Source organism: Capsicum annuum, chromosome 10 (assembly GCF_002878395.1).
Source record: "Capsicum annuum cultivar UCD-10X-F1 chromosome 10, UCD10Xv1.1, whole genome shotgun sequence".
Taxonomy (NCBI): Eukaryota; Viridiplantae; Streptophyta; class Magnoliopsida; order Solanales; family Solanaceae; genus Capsicum; species Capsicum annuum.
The window spans coordinates 1,670,318-1,684,839 of NC_061120.1; the positions used below are offsets into that span (position 1 = coordinate 1,670,318).

The 14,522-nt window shown below is 38.5% G+C and overlaps 1 protein-coding gene across 5 annotated transcripts; it reads right to left on the minus strand.

Moving 5' to 3' along the window:
- Positions 1-14,522, minus strand: LOC107845681 (myosin-2-like). Of its 5 annotated transcripts, none has more exons than XM_016690128.2 (24): positions 12,638-14,522; positions 11,080-11,181; positions 10,707-10,850; positions 10,470-10,620; positions 10,348-10,375; positions 10,004-10,175; positions 9,821-9,884; positions 9,643-9,656; positions 9,458-9,542; positions 8,729-8,832; positions 8,486-8,624; positions 6,817-6,935; positions 6,519-6,671; positions 6,347-6,436; positions 5,721-5,798; positions 5,393-5,548; positions 4,712-4,915; positions 3,625-3,830; positions 3,403-3,538; positions 2,941-3,070; positions 2,554-2,667; positions 2,374-2,477; positions 1,196-1,384; positions 1-879 (listed from the first exon to the last, which is right to left on the minus strand). In XM_016690128.2, exons 1-24 carry the CDS (start codon positions 13,076-13,078, stop codon positions 400-402), a joined length of 3,603 nt encoding a protein of 1,200 aa, XP_016545614.2. In that variant the 5' UTR covers positions 13,079-14,522; the 3' UTR covers positions 1-399. The 5 variants fall into 5 exon arrangements, with proteins under 5 accessions (XP_016545614.2, XP_047254329.1, XP_047254331.1 ...); XM_047398373.1 differs by having other exon boundaries at positions 1,196-1,381; positions 12,638-14,497; XM_047398377.1 differs by lacking the exon at positions 1-879 and adding an exon at positions 2,148-2,217 and having other exon boundaries at positions 1,221-1,381; positions 12,638-14,497.

A 14,522-nucleotide genomic window follows, 5' to 3' on the forward strand; every position in this document is an offset into this window, starting at 1 on the left:
TTGACTAGTAAAAACAAAACCATTATTCTGCAGTTGCAACTGATGTATGACAACCTAAGTTGCACACACACTTCACTTTTGATGCCGCACCCGTGTCGGATTCTCCAAAAATACACTACTTTTGGCGAATCCAACACGCAACCACTGACATTTTTGAAGAGTCCGAGCAACATAGATGACAACTTCTGCAACAGTCTATAGATGTATTTGAAGAAGCTAACAGTGTCTACTAACAAGACTAAAACTATCTAAACGGAGAGAGTGGATCTTTTCGGAGCACAGTACATTCCCCGGTCTCCGCTAAATTCTGCTACACTAAGAAGTTTCATCTATACATTTTCGCACACAAAGACAATGACAAAGAAGAAGAATGATTTAAAGTTGTTGTTGTTGTTGTTGTTATCGCTTGCTCTTCTTTCCCCACCAATTTCTACGAGTTTTCTCCGCTTCTGAATAACCAAGCTTGTGCACTTTCGACTTTGTCTCCTTTAACCGAGCCTTATAGTCTTTTTTCCATTCCTTAAACCTGCGTCTTAGTCTTCGGAAATCTTCAGCAGGACTAGTAGATTGTGACTGTCCTGACTTCAACTGAGCGATTGCCAAGGCTTCGTCATCAAAATGTTGTTTCCGTAGCTCAAGCTCCCTGTTAAGGCAACTGACTACAAGCAAACCGTCATTAATCATATCTCTATTACCTCCGTTATCTACACCGTTGCTAGCATATTCTATAGGAGTGCTGCCCCCAGGAGTACGAGTGCCCATAGATGTCGTTGTGTCTTCAGATTCATAACCGCAAGGAGATGGGGAACCTTCAGGTTTTCCAGGGTGACTGGCGTGATTGTCAACACCGAGGCTCTTCTTGGCTGCAGCCAAACTTGCCTGTACATTTGACGTATAAGACGTTAGCAAATTGATCGTTTTTGTACGTGAAATATTGAGAGCATATGCATAAACTTCATGTCTAAAAGCAAATTAAAATAACATTAACCGCCGAAACTCTCACCAGAAGTCCTACAATGTATAGTCCTATGATGTATACCATTAGACTTCATTACACAGACGATTTTTTCAATGATCAGAATATGCAACAACAAACAGTGGTACAGAATAGAGCATTTTAAGTACCAAGGACACATTATTCCGGAAGAATTACACGCTCTCTCGATGATCAGATGGATTTGGAGATATTACTAACCTGCAATGATGCCATTTGCTTTTTCCACATCTCCTCCATCGACCTCATCTTGACCTCATAATCCGACCATCGGGACTCTAATTGTTTTACTTGTTCCTTTAGAGCAGCATTTTCCTTTTCCTTCTCTTCAAGTGTTGCCTCAGCCACCAATACACGCCTTTCGAGGTCTTCCACAACAGGCAAATCCTGCTGCAATAAAAGTCAAAACGAAGTATTAGATATGCTACTTAGCTGCCTCCGGACTGTGCAGTTTAGTTACTAATATTAGACTTCACTTTTGAGTGACAGACACGGACGGTTAGAACGTATAAAAGAAAGCGGATTATATGGTAGAGAAAAGGGGTTTGGGATCCATCTTTCACTCTTCACCTACTGTAGGATTAACGTCGAAACCAAAAATGGACCTTCCTATCCATTGAAAAGACTCATATTTTTCGCACATTTTTTACCTTCTAATTTAAAGAATCAAACACTCGACAATTTCAAGACGGAGTATTTCATCCTCTTGAGCAAGGATAAAACATTAAGAAACAAGATAAGCATCCAGCACCCCCTGCCGAACTATGGCCAAAGTTGCTTCGACACACTCTAACTTCACAAGGGGTCCTATTACACACACACACACACACACACACACACACACCCCGAACTCAATTTTAGCGTATTTTTGTCACCCTTTTGTGTTGACATGGCACCTTTGATGTGGGCCCCATTGGGTGCCACATCAGCACAAAAGGGTGACAAATAAGGTTCCACGTCAGCAAAAGTGGTTGACAAAAATACGCTAAAATTTAGTTCGGGGGTAATAGGACCCCCGTGAAGTTGGCGCGAGTCATAGCAAATTTGGTCATAGTTCACGGGGCACCAGATGCTTTACTCTTTTTTCATATAGGAAAAGTAGCAGAACACCTAAAATTGGATTTGCTTGTCCAAAAAAGGGGTGAAAAGATACCTAAAACAGGCTTCACGCAACAGGCCACCAAATTCTTAAAGATATTAATCCTGAAGCAGATACTACAATTCTGAACGAAGAAAGAAGAGAAGTTACAATAGAACTTAAGGAAAAACTTTTAGTAGAGAGATAAACTAGTTTATGCTAGGGACCATCTAGATAACAGAAGTCGACGCAAGAGAACTTGCACGTAAAGATAATGATGATCCTCTAACAAACAGATTACCTTCACCTCCGAAGTCTTTCTGAGTGGTTTCTGTGCATCTTGATTTGACCTTTTCAAATTCTGCAGTCGATTACGATGCCTCTGAGCCAACCAGCAACGAATAGCTGCAAGAAAAGAAACGCTCGGCAGATACATCCATATTTGAATTTCATAACATTAGATGCCGAAGAAAAACTTTACCCGATTGTATCTGCACAACAGCCACCAGCTGCTCATCATTTTCTTTCTTAGCAACTTTCGGTTTCGACTCCAGAGAATCCTTATACTGCCTCCGAGCAATTTCACCACGAACAACTACAATAAAATATTTTGACATCATATCACCAAGAGCAATTACCTTAAATAAAAATTCTAGAAAATTCCATGTCATCGAGACGGTTACCAATTACCAGTTACATCGCTATGGAATCACTGGTTTCTCAAGAACTTGAAGTCGTCGACTAAATAATTTTAAAACAAACAGAAATATATACAAATAAAACTGTCCGGAAATAATTTTGTTCATTAATAGCGTGTAGGTTGAACAACATTCTAAAATACATACTGCTGCAAAGTGTTCGGCCTTACATGATTGAAGTATGATCACTCCTCCTTCTAGCTCAGGGAAGTGACGACGAGCATGCTGACCACTAGAGCACTTCTGCACATCGAGAGTGCCTTGGAGAACTTGTTTCCTTACATCCTCCAGCGTCGCAATCTACAAGTCGCCGTGATAGAAGTTCAGAACATCGATACAGCAGGAAAACATTCTTTAGTAACATGCAAAACCATTGCCTCCAGGGAAGTTATTAGAACCTTTTTCTTCATTTCTCTTTATTCTAATATCATGGGAGTAATTGCCAAAACATTTGAGGCAAAATGAGCTTTTTGAGAAATTAATTTTTTTATTTGCTTAATTCTGTAACAGTTATGATTAAACAAGTAACAAAGCTGCATCTGCGCCAATGATTTATTGCAATCGATATTATTTTTTGTAAGGAAAGAAAACATAGGTACACTTCAGAAACTAAGAAAAACCAATAAACTTACTTGTCCTGCCCAGAAATATAACTTTGTATACCCAACTTGGTACATTTCCGGAAGGATATCAAATTTCCGCAGAATAGAAACTGATATGCTTAAGGGATCTTTGCGTTCATCGTCTTCTGGAAGAAGAACACCATACCTAAATAACCACATTTGTATAAGTCTCAAAGCATCCAAAACTCCGAAATGGAAACTTAGCAGCAAAACGATGAGCACATATTTCACCTTTTAGAGAATTCTTGATGTGTCATCCTAGTAGGATATCCAGATCTAGAGATCCGAACAACATCAAGAAGACTATAGCTTCTAAGCTGCTCAAAGACGAGATCGTTGTCGTACATGCCAGGAACCTGCTTGTTGTTTGGTTTTATGCAACAAATGAAGTGTGGAGCAGTACTTTCCAACCTCTGCATCAATTTGAACAATAGATCCTGCAAGATTTTGATAAAGGCAACAGTGACTATTTTCCGCAGCGTCATAATAAAAACGGTTATTTTCTCAAATATTTAGTATAACCGTTAAGAACTACCACATCCAGAAGTTGAAGGTGGCGGGGATGAGGATGTTGCGATGGATGTGTGGACTTACCAGGAGTGATAGGGTTAGAAATGAGATTATTCGGGAGAAGGTGGGAGTGGCTTCGGTAGAGGACAAGGTGGGAGTGGCTTTGGTAGAGGACAAGATGCGGGAAGTGAGGTTGCGATGGTTCGGGCATGTGATGAGGAGGGGCACGGATGCTCTAGTTTGGAGGTGTGAGATGTTGGCTATGGATGGTTTTAGTCGGGGTAGAGGTAGACCGAAGAAATATTGGAGGGAGGTGATTAGACATGATATGGAGCAGTTACAGTTTACGGAGGACATGACCCTTGATAGGAAGGCGTGGAGGACGCAGATTAGGGTAGAGGGTTAGTGGGTAGGAGTTCATCTCTCATAGTAGGTAGAGTGCTTTTGTTTGTATCTACGTATGTAGTTGCTTATTAGTGGTGTTTCGGTGTTGTCTCCGATTTCGAATACCTTGTGGGTATCTTTTTTACATTATTATCTAGCGGTATGTTATCCCATTTTTGTTGTGTACTTTTATGTTTTCTGTTTGTTTGTTGGTAATATTGTTCTCTGTCCTGAGCCAGGGGTCTATCGGAAACAACCTCTCTAATTCATCTGAGGTAGTGGTATGGACTGCGTACACTTACCCTTTCCAGACCCCACCTTGTGGGAATACACTGGGTGTGTTGTCGTTGTTGTTGTATTTAGTATAAGAAATTTTTTCTACCACGCGAGGTTTTATAAGAAGTTAAGAAAATGGCATAACTACCTTAAATTTAGTAGCAACTGTTCGCCTCTGAGAGTCTGATATCTCGATATGAATTGATGGACTTCCTGTTGTCTCGGACTGATTAGCAAACGAAGAGGCAAACAACTTGAGCAAGTCTTCACTACCCGATGAGAGTAGCTGAATAATGTCGGAATGCACTGTATCTCTATTCTTATCCAAGAAGCCACTTGTGTCATAGATAACCTAAAAAGATAAAATAACTTTGACGATGGTAAAACGGAAATATTAAGGCGAGAAACAATATGAGAGATATTTGAAAGAAGCTTATCGATCTTCATTTGCTGAAACATCAATTGTTTCCCTTCGAGTAAAGCATCCAATACCCCCTGAACTATGACCAAATTTTCTACGACACACTCCAACTTCACGGGGTCCTATTACCGCCAGAACTAAATTTTAGCATATTTTTGTCAACCTTTTTAGCTGACGTGGCACCTTTTGTCAACCTTTTTAGCTGACGTGGGCCCCATTTTATGCAATAAAGGTGCCACGACAACGCAAAAAGGTGACAAAAGTACGATAAAATTGAGTTCAGGAGGGTAATAGGACCCTTGTGAAGTTGAAGTGTGTCGTAACAACTTTGGCCATACTATACGACTACAGAGATATCATAGGGCATAAGTGTGACACCAAAAGAACACATTTCTAAAAGAAACTAACCTCTCCAGCATAATGGCGAATGCCAAATTCTTCTCTATCTCCGGTATAGCAAGGGTTAGCTTTCAGGTGCTGCTTAAGCTTATCGGCGAAGGCCGAGTCGGTCGCTTTATGAGAATTTGATTCTTCATCCAATAAAGATATTATCCCAATGGGTTTCTGCGGAAGGCATCATTAAAATCCATAGATCAGGAGATGATATACCGTTAGACCGCCTACCAAATATGTTTGCATTTTTACTACTTCACAGCCGAATAAGTAGTTTAGCAGAAACTCTTAACATTCTTGAATGCAAAATGAGTGGAAGAAAAGAACCAAAAGGCCGAAATACCTTCTCGTAAAGATCCAAGCACTCCTGGTTGTCTTGAAAGTCTACTTTCGTCCAATCGATTCCATCTAATTCATATTCCTGAATCACAATACATCGGTTTTGGTGTCACTATACAATATAAGCTGTAATAAATATCCATAGGAATCTGAATAAAGCTCAGATATGACACAAACACAGAGAGAAAAGTGTCGGCCAATGATCCTTATGTCGTCTATACAACATACAACGTTTGCAGCAGGAATCGAGGTTCTAAAATATAGGCTCAGACTTTCTCACACCAGTTTTCACGAAAAATTTAACACTTTCTTTTACAAGGTAAGAATTTCACTTATATAACGGCCAGCTGATGCAAAGACAGCAAAAAGACTTGTTCTTTGTTTTCCTATTTATGTATAAAGAAGTGAGTCGCTGAACGGAATGAAGAAATAAGAACATTATCACAAACTAAGTCGCTCCGACTCTCCAAAAATGTTACCACGCCCGTGTCGAATCCTTCAAAAATACACTATTTTGGAGGATCCAACACGCACCCATCGACATTTTTGAAGAGTCCGGGCAACATAGATCACAAAAAATGCATGACGAAACAAGAAGTCAGTAACTACAAAGCATGCTGATGTACTTACTTCTTGCTCAAGTTTGAAGAGATGTCGGTTAAGATGCTGCTGGAGCCTCTCATTTGCATAGTTGATGCAAAATTGTTCAAAGCTATTTTTCTGCAATGGAAAAATAGCAAGTGGGACAACAGATATATTTTTATGTTTTATAATAGTAACGGCATCTTGAAAATCGATTTACCTCAAATGATTCGAAACCATAAATATCTAAAATACTTATGGCTCTACCGGTTTTCTCTTTATTCATCGCAAGAGATTTATTAATTTTATCCACTATCCAATCAAACAGGTTTGCATAGATGAACTTCGCCAATGCATCTCTTGTATCGATTGCCTGAATCAGAATTAAAACCATCCCATTATGGTTCTCAAGAGAAAAGGTCGGAGTGCCAAAATCATAATTCGCAGAAATAACGTATTCGATGCAGATTAAGGCAAATTTTGAGGGTGAAAACGCCAAGAAGGGAATCGGTACAAACCTGTTGCATGGTTAAACTCTCGACTACCTTATCCTTGCCAGCTTGCATTCTCCTGGTTGATAAAGCTAGCATGAGGTCATTGGCATAACAGCCCATCAAGGTAGCAGCATTTATAACGGCTGCAATACCATACACGATGAAATACCAAACAGTTTAGCTTTAGTGCCTCCAAATAAGCATTCTAAATATAGCAGAATACATTAAACCAAATACTCTTGCATTTTAGAATCATACAACAACAACAACAACAACAACAACGTACCCAGTGTATTCCCAAAAAGTGGGGTCTAGGGAGGGTAAAGTATACACAGTCCATACCACTACCTCAGATGAAGTAGAGAAGTTGTTTCTGATAGACCCCCGGCTCAGGACAGATAACAGTATAGCAAACACAAAACATAAAAGCACACAATAAAAAGGGATAACACACTGATAGATATTAAAGAAAACAAGACACCCACAAAGTAACATTATAAACTATCTATATGAAAACATGGACACACCATGAACAAGAGGCTACAAAACACAGGCACAGATACAAACAGAGCACTCTTCCCTACTATTACAAACGCACTCCTACCTACTACCCATCTACCCTAATCCGCGTCCTCCACACCTTCCTATCAAGGGTCGTGTCCTCTGTAAGCTACAACTGTCCCAAAAGAGGAGATATAAATCTATTTCGGTTATAATATAAGGTTAAGTAAAGATGATTATTCCACAATAATTTGTTTGTAACACGCTGTAAAAGTTTTTGTTAAGCTTAATTTATCTCTATTTTCCGCTTCACTCAAATTAGGCATCTATATGATGAAAAGTGAGAAGTACTTGGTTTAATGTGTTGGAATGATGGGAATATGTTTGGTGAGTGATTGTAATGAAATGGAAGTATTTTGGATTTAAATAGGTACTTTAGGAACAATAGGAGTAGGAAAATAACACCAAGGAGCAAGAAATTTATACAAATGAAACAACGGCTAACTTCAAATATACAAATCTCGCTATATATATGGCCACTTTGGCCATGATTTCTGAAGCAAAATTGTAGCACTTGAAGCCTAGTATCTAACAAGTCTAAAGGTTTGGGATTTGGAGTTTTCTATAAGAAGTTACGACTTGTTACTAGATGGTGGACTAGTGGGACCACAGTAGGTATGTCGTTGTTGTTGTAGTAGTCCATTGCCAAGACATATTATGCATGTGATTGGGCTATAGAATTCAGAGGCGGAGCCAGGATTTCTGTTGAGGGGGTTCAAAATTTGAAGAAAAACTCATCGAAGGGGTTCAACATCTACAATATATACATAAAAATCATTTTAATCATGTATTAATAATATAATTTTCCGTTGAAGGGGATTCGGACGAACTCCCGATTACTAGGCTGGCTCCGCCTCTGCTATGGATTTATATTTTGAGGATTATCCATGCATGGATGTATGTCTATGAATCTTGGTATGGGAAAGTGAGCATCCTTATGATGTTGGTGATGATTGACAGGTACTAGGTACTAAGTTTTACTGGTTCGACTTTCGGGAGTCAGACCGTCGGTGCCGATCACGGCCCTCCTTGGGTCGTGAATCGTGATATTTTCCTTTACCAGATCAACTATTGTGTTACATAACTGCATGAGTTAATTGTCGGTATCAGATGGTCCACATAAATAGCTCACCTTCACTTTGCACGACTTCGACATTGTTTCCATTTCCAACTGCTTGAAATGTTATGTTTCCCAGCCATAGCACAGCCGCAACCATCTGAAAAGCATGTTCTTGGTCTCTTTCGGAAATCCCCACAGCGTTTAGCGCTTTCTGAAACGAGCGTGCATGAAAGGAATTAACAACAAACAGATCCAACATGATTTTGAAATTGAAAGCCAAAGAATTTAACCATAAATCTGATCCCTTAAGCTCACCACAAGCATATGAAACTTTTTCGCATCGTCAACATTATGGATCACCAAGGACTCACTCTGGTTGAGAAAGTTGTATTCCGAAGCACCTTTCAGCTTAAGTTTATCTGAAAAGGCGAGACACAAAAATAATTATCCAGAACTGTAGAGTATTCGATCACACATCTAGCCAAGAAACAGTGATCCCACTTCCAGAATAATCAAATGCCAAAGAAGCTGAACGTCTAATATCTTATCTTTAGATGATCATTTTAACCAAAAAAGAAAAAAAGCACACACGTATAGCGTTGCAGGTGTTTCCAGTCACTTGATGTAACCAACTCTATTTCATCTAGTTTACGTTCACGTTCCAAATTTTCCAACTTTCCATGCACTCATAGAGCAGATAACCTATCGTATTCCACATTCAACAGCATCTAGTAAAAAAAACTACAGACTTGTGGTTGCAAGTTCATGCATATTTACCGTTACAATGCTCCTATGTTACCTTTAGATCATAGTAATTTCCATTCTGAAAAAGATATGACGAGAAACATCTCACGAGTTGTACAATGCAACAATAGCAACAGAAGATGGTTCGTGGCTTGAAAACGTTTACACAGTCACATAGAAGACTTACTGAAAAGTCATATCCAATTTAGATAACTGAAATGTGGAGCCCATGTCAGCGGTAAAGCCCGAACAAGTAACAAAAAGAGATTAAAACGACCGGTTCAATAACCGAATCCAAACCTCTCAAAGCAGAAGGAGCCCCAGCACATAGCTGGTAAAAGATATGGTAAGACCTCTCTCCACGAGCCAGCTGAACCACTCTCGACTGCCCAAATAAGACGTGTTTCGATAGATTTAGCTCTGATGACCAGACACAAATTAAACAAGAAAATACAAGGAAGAACACAAAGAAGAAAAATGCCCACCTTTTCAAGAAGAACTACCCATTATTTTAGCGTCAAAGTTTTAGACATGCACAAAGATTTGTAAAAGTCAGTAAAATGGGACCAAAATAACGTAAGACAGTATTAACAAATCGATACCAAAACAATACTAACAAGATATGTATTTTCTAAGGAAATTCATCTCAATAAACACCCTTACATGTTTGTACGTTAGCACCACAAATTCCTCCCTCTGCACTAAAATAAATTTCAGTCAACCTTCCCTGCAACCCATCAGACAACAGTTAGCAGCGTGCAAGTGGGTGAACGCATCACCAGCCAACAAATCCAAAATGAAATGGAATTCAAATTGGTCGAGACAGTAGAAGATGTAGAGACTGACATATCGACTGGCGTTGTTATTCCTGAGGGTTTTGGCATTCCCAAAAGCCTCCAATATGCAACTTGTCTGCAGCAGCTCACTTTCTACCAGCTGATTGTTGCCTCCGCTAATCATGACCAAATATTCAATCGCGAATTTTGCTGTTTCCGTCTTCCCAGATCCACTTACCCCGCTACATGATACGAAGAGAAGTTAGTGGTTCGCAAATACAAGCATTAGGCTTACCATATACTTGATCGTTAAAACCAAGACATGCAATTACTCAACCAGTGTAGAGGAACACATTTTTACTATCATTGGATACTTCATGTAACAAACTCTAACAATAAGACACTTCAACCAACCTTATGATGATGGATTGATTTATGTCATCTGCAAGATACACAAGAAAAGTGACAAAATAAGGATCGACCGGTGACATCTAAAAGTTTCAGAGACCAAAAATGAAATTTGGTATTATAAAGACCTTCCATCATTTGACTGTAGGCAGTTTCAGCGATAGAATAAACGTGAGGACTATCCACGAGTTTCTTCCTGTAAGCCGTAGCAAGTTTGTTCCCATACAGTTGGACCTCTTTGAAGGGATTGACGGCTATTAGAACAGGTCCTGCCTTAGTCTGTAAGCATAGGGACAGAAAACGTTAAAATGAAGGCGTGAAGTTCTACATTCGATGAAACAGTGAGCTATCTTAAGAGTACGCACATATATTCGATCCTGAGCATATCTATATTGGAGGTTGTGAAGAACTGATGGCTCGTTAAGGTAACAAAGTTGTATGAGATCATCCACGCCCTGAAGAATATCTGGATTTGCAGGTAAAAGCTCTCCGACAGGCACTGCCGCAACCTATACGTTAACAAAGTCTAAGTACACATACATCCTTCTAATTCAACTGTTTTAAACTTCACTGTTCATCATAGTGAATAGCCAGCTAAGTTGTTCGGACTCTCCAAAAATGTTGCCGCACCCGTGTAGGATCCTTCAAAAATACACTATTTTTGGAGGATCCGACACTCACCCAAAGACATTTTTGAAGAGTCTGTGCAACTTACATAGCCAGAACAAGTGAACTCACACTGCCGTCAGAGAGCAATACTGAAGCTTCGTCTCCTGAAGTTGATTGCACCTGTCCTGGTTCCCATTGTCTATTTTTCAGACGGCACCAAACGCGAAGTTTCTGAAATACAAAACTTTGAAGATGAGCGTGGACAGCCATTAATATAACTACTCATTAGTTACAGTCCAATTGTCTCGAAACCTATACAACATCAGTTAAAATCCATGAAATCTTCCGCCAAAACACAAACCAAACACATCTGACAAACAATGGGTGTTCAAAGGTATAATACATAAACATGCCCCGTAACTTGTCCTCAGCTCACATCTATGACCTCCAACTTTGGATGTGCACAAGTACGCAATTAAACTTGTGAAAACTTGAGCAAGTAGACACACACGTCCTATGTGGCATAATACACGTAGGACGCCATGTAGGACGCGAATTGGCCACGTAGGACGCCACCTATGACACGTGTCTACTTGTTCAACGTTATGCAAGTTTAAGTGCCTACTTGTGCACACACAAAGTTGGAAGGCATAAATGTAAGTTGAAGCCTAGTTAAAGGTCACATTTATGTATTATGCCGTGTTCAAAAGTAGAACATGCACAATTTTTTGCTAACGAACTCACCGTTTAGTTAAAAGATTAGTTTCCAAACATGCCCAAAGACTTACAGATAAGCTGCAGTAAGATCAAGAAACAAAAGAGCCGAAAGATATTCCAAACTATATTCACGAACTTGAGTAGTTGTACTACGCGTTGTCCAACCAAACAAGAAATTATCACCCTCATCCTTACATTTCAAGTTCTTCTAATCTCGGACGCCCAACCGAGTTGGGATAAGCTATACGAATCATCTATATTAACTCTCAAGTTATCAGCTCCAAACCTAGATAAAACTAGTCAATAAACGACACTAGCAACTTCCCAGGCCAAAATGATTAACTCAAACTCAAAGGATTGTCTAGAATCTTAAGTCACACTACCCCATAATCAAAAATCCACCATTCTATAAAAGCCTAAGTTGCAGAGACTCTTCAAAAATGTCTTCGGGTGCGTGTCGGATCCTCCAAAAATAGTGTATTTTTGAAGGATCGAACACGGTTTTGGCAACATTTTTGAAGAGTCCGAACAACTTCGATCAAAGCAGCAAAAGAAGCAGACTGAAAGGGTAGCCTCGTGCACTAAAGCTCCCGCTATGCGCAGGGTCTGGGGAAGGGCCCCACCACAAGGGTGTATTTTACGCAGTCTTACCTTGCATTTCTGCTAGAGTCCGTTTCCAAGGCTTGAACCCGTGACCTCCTGGTCACATGGCAGCAACTTTACCAGTTACTCAGACCTTACCCTACCTTGTAGAGATAGAGAGGTTGTTTCCGATAGACCCTCGGCTTAAAATAAAGCATATGCCAAGCATTTGAAAAACGGAATACCGAAATAAGGCAGTAATAACAACGGAATAATGTGAAATGAAGAGCAATACAAAACATGTAGAGGAATTAGCAGTAAGACAGTAGATAATACGACATTCGAAGCACAAAAAAACAACACAATTACTACAATAGTTTCCTTTTACCTTCTCAATAAAATAACTGATGTTGTCGTCCCACTCATCCTCGCGAAACTTTGGGAGAGAATAAGGAAACTTTTTATCAATCTTTGCACCGTCTTTTTCCCAAAATCTCTTTCTATATTCCTTTTGAGCTGATGAATTAACATAAGGTGACTCACTACTAGAATCCACCTCTTTACCCTTTTTAGCTCCAAACACGTTTCCTCGATTCCCTTTAACCTCTTCTTCTCTTTTACCATTCTCAAATCCAACGTCGCGTTTTTCAGGGGTAGTAGGCTTCGCTCTCTTTGGAGAAGGCGGCCTAGTTCTAGAAGCTAGTTTAGGCCTAGATGGTAATGCTGGTGGACAATCTTTAGGCTTTTCGTTCTCGTCCCTTTGCTTAAGGGACTCCAACATTTCTTCCAAAGAACTAAGAGTTCTAGAAGGCGCCGAAACAGACAACATTTCTAAATTCCAATAAAGTGGGAAACAAAAGTTTCTATTTTTAGTAACTTTCCTTTGTACAATGTAGTTTCATCCAAACATGAACAATGTCGAACAATGTTTCTAAGGCAACATTGTTCAACCCCACAATCCCAAAAACCTCAAAATCAGCTTCGAATTTTCAAGATTCTTACAAGGGGTTCTCAAACATGAACATCAAATCTCAACCTGAAAATCTCCAATAAAACCTCGAATCCTTCGATATTATCTTCGATCACTTCTATGAAAAACAAAATCAAAAATGGGATTCTGAGCAAATAAAACTTGTATTTCTTCCCTCAAAGTTTCTATTTTTAGCAACAAATGCCTCTAAGGCAACATTGTTCAACCCCACAATCCCAAAAAACTCAAATTCAGATTCAAGATTCCTACAAGGGGTTCTCAAACATGAACATCAAATCTCAACATGAAAATTTCCAATCAAAATATATGCAATAAAACCTCAAATTCCTCGATATAATCTTCGATTTCCATTAACTTGATTTCTTCCCTCAAAGTTTCTATTTTTAGTAACTTTCCTTTGTACAATGTAGTTTCATTCAAACATGAACAATGCCACAAATGTCTCTAAGGCAACATTGTTCAACACAAGTCCAAAATTCCTACAAGGGGTTCTTAAACATGAACATCAAATCTCAACATAAACATTTTCCAATCAAAATATATGCAATAAAACCTCGAACTCCTCGATATAATCTTCGATTTCTATTAACCAAAAACTAACAATAAAATGGGATTCTAAGCTAATAAAACTTGTATTTCTTCCCTCAAACTGAATCTTTTTCAATCATTTAAAATGGAATTTTCAAGAATCTTCTACTTATTATTATTCTTGAGCTAAAATCAACAACAAAATAACACAACAATACTTATAGAACATTCCAAAATGAACAAACAAACATTTCAAGATTCCAAAAACAAAACAAAAAAAGGAAAAAAAAAAAACTATCTTTTTTTAGATTCTTTTTTTTTTTTTTTAAATCAAATCTTTAACCCCAGAATTCCAATAAGCTCAACAAATGTTCAAGATTCCAATGTGGGGTTGTTCATTCTTGAACATTAACATCAAATCCCAATTATTTTTTTATAAAAATAAATAAAGATAGTATTTTTTTGGATTCCTGGAAATTATCGGTGGAATCCAAGAAAGAATTTATGAGCTAATAAAAACTTGTATTATTAATTTCTTCACCAAAAGTGAAATGAAAATATACAAAAAAAACAAAAATATTGTGAAAAAATTGTATTTATTCTTGTTAAGCTAAAATCAAGAAAAAAAATTTTAAAAAAAATGCAAACTTTTTTTTGAAGATTTGATAAATGTAGTAAGGTAAAAAGATTGTTGAGAGGAAAATTGGAAGAGAAAAAAAAAGATGGTGGAAAAGAAGAAGGAGAAAATGAAAAA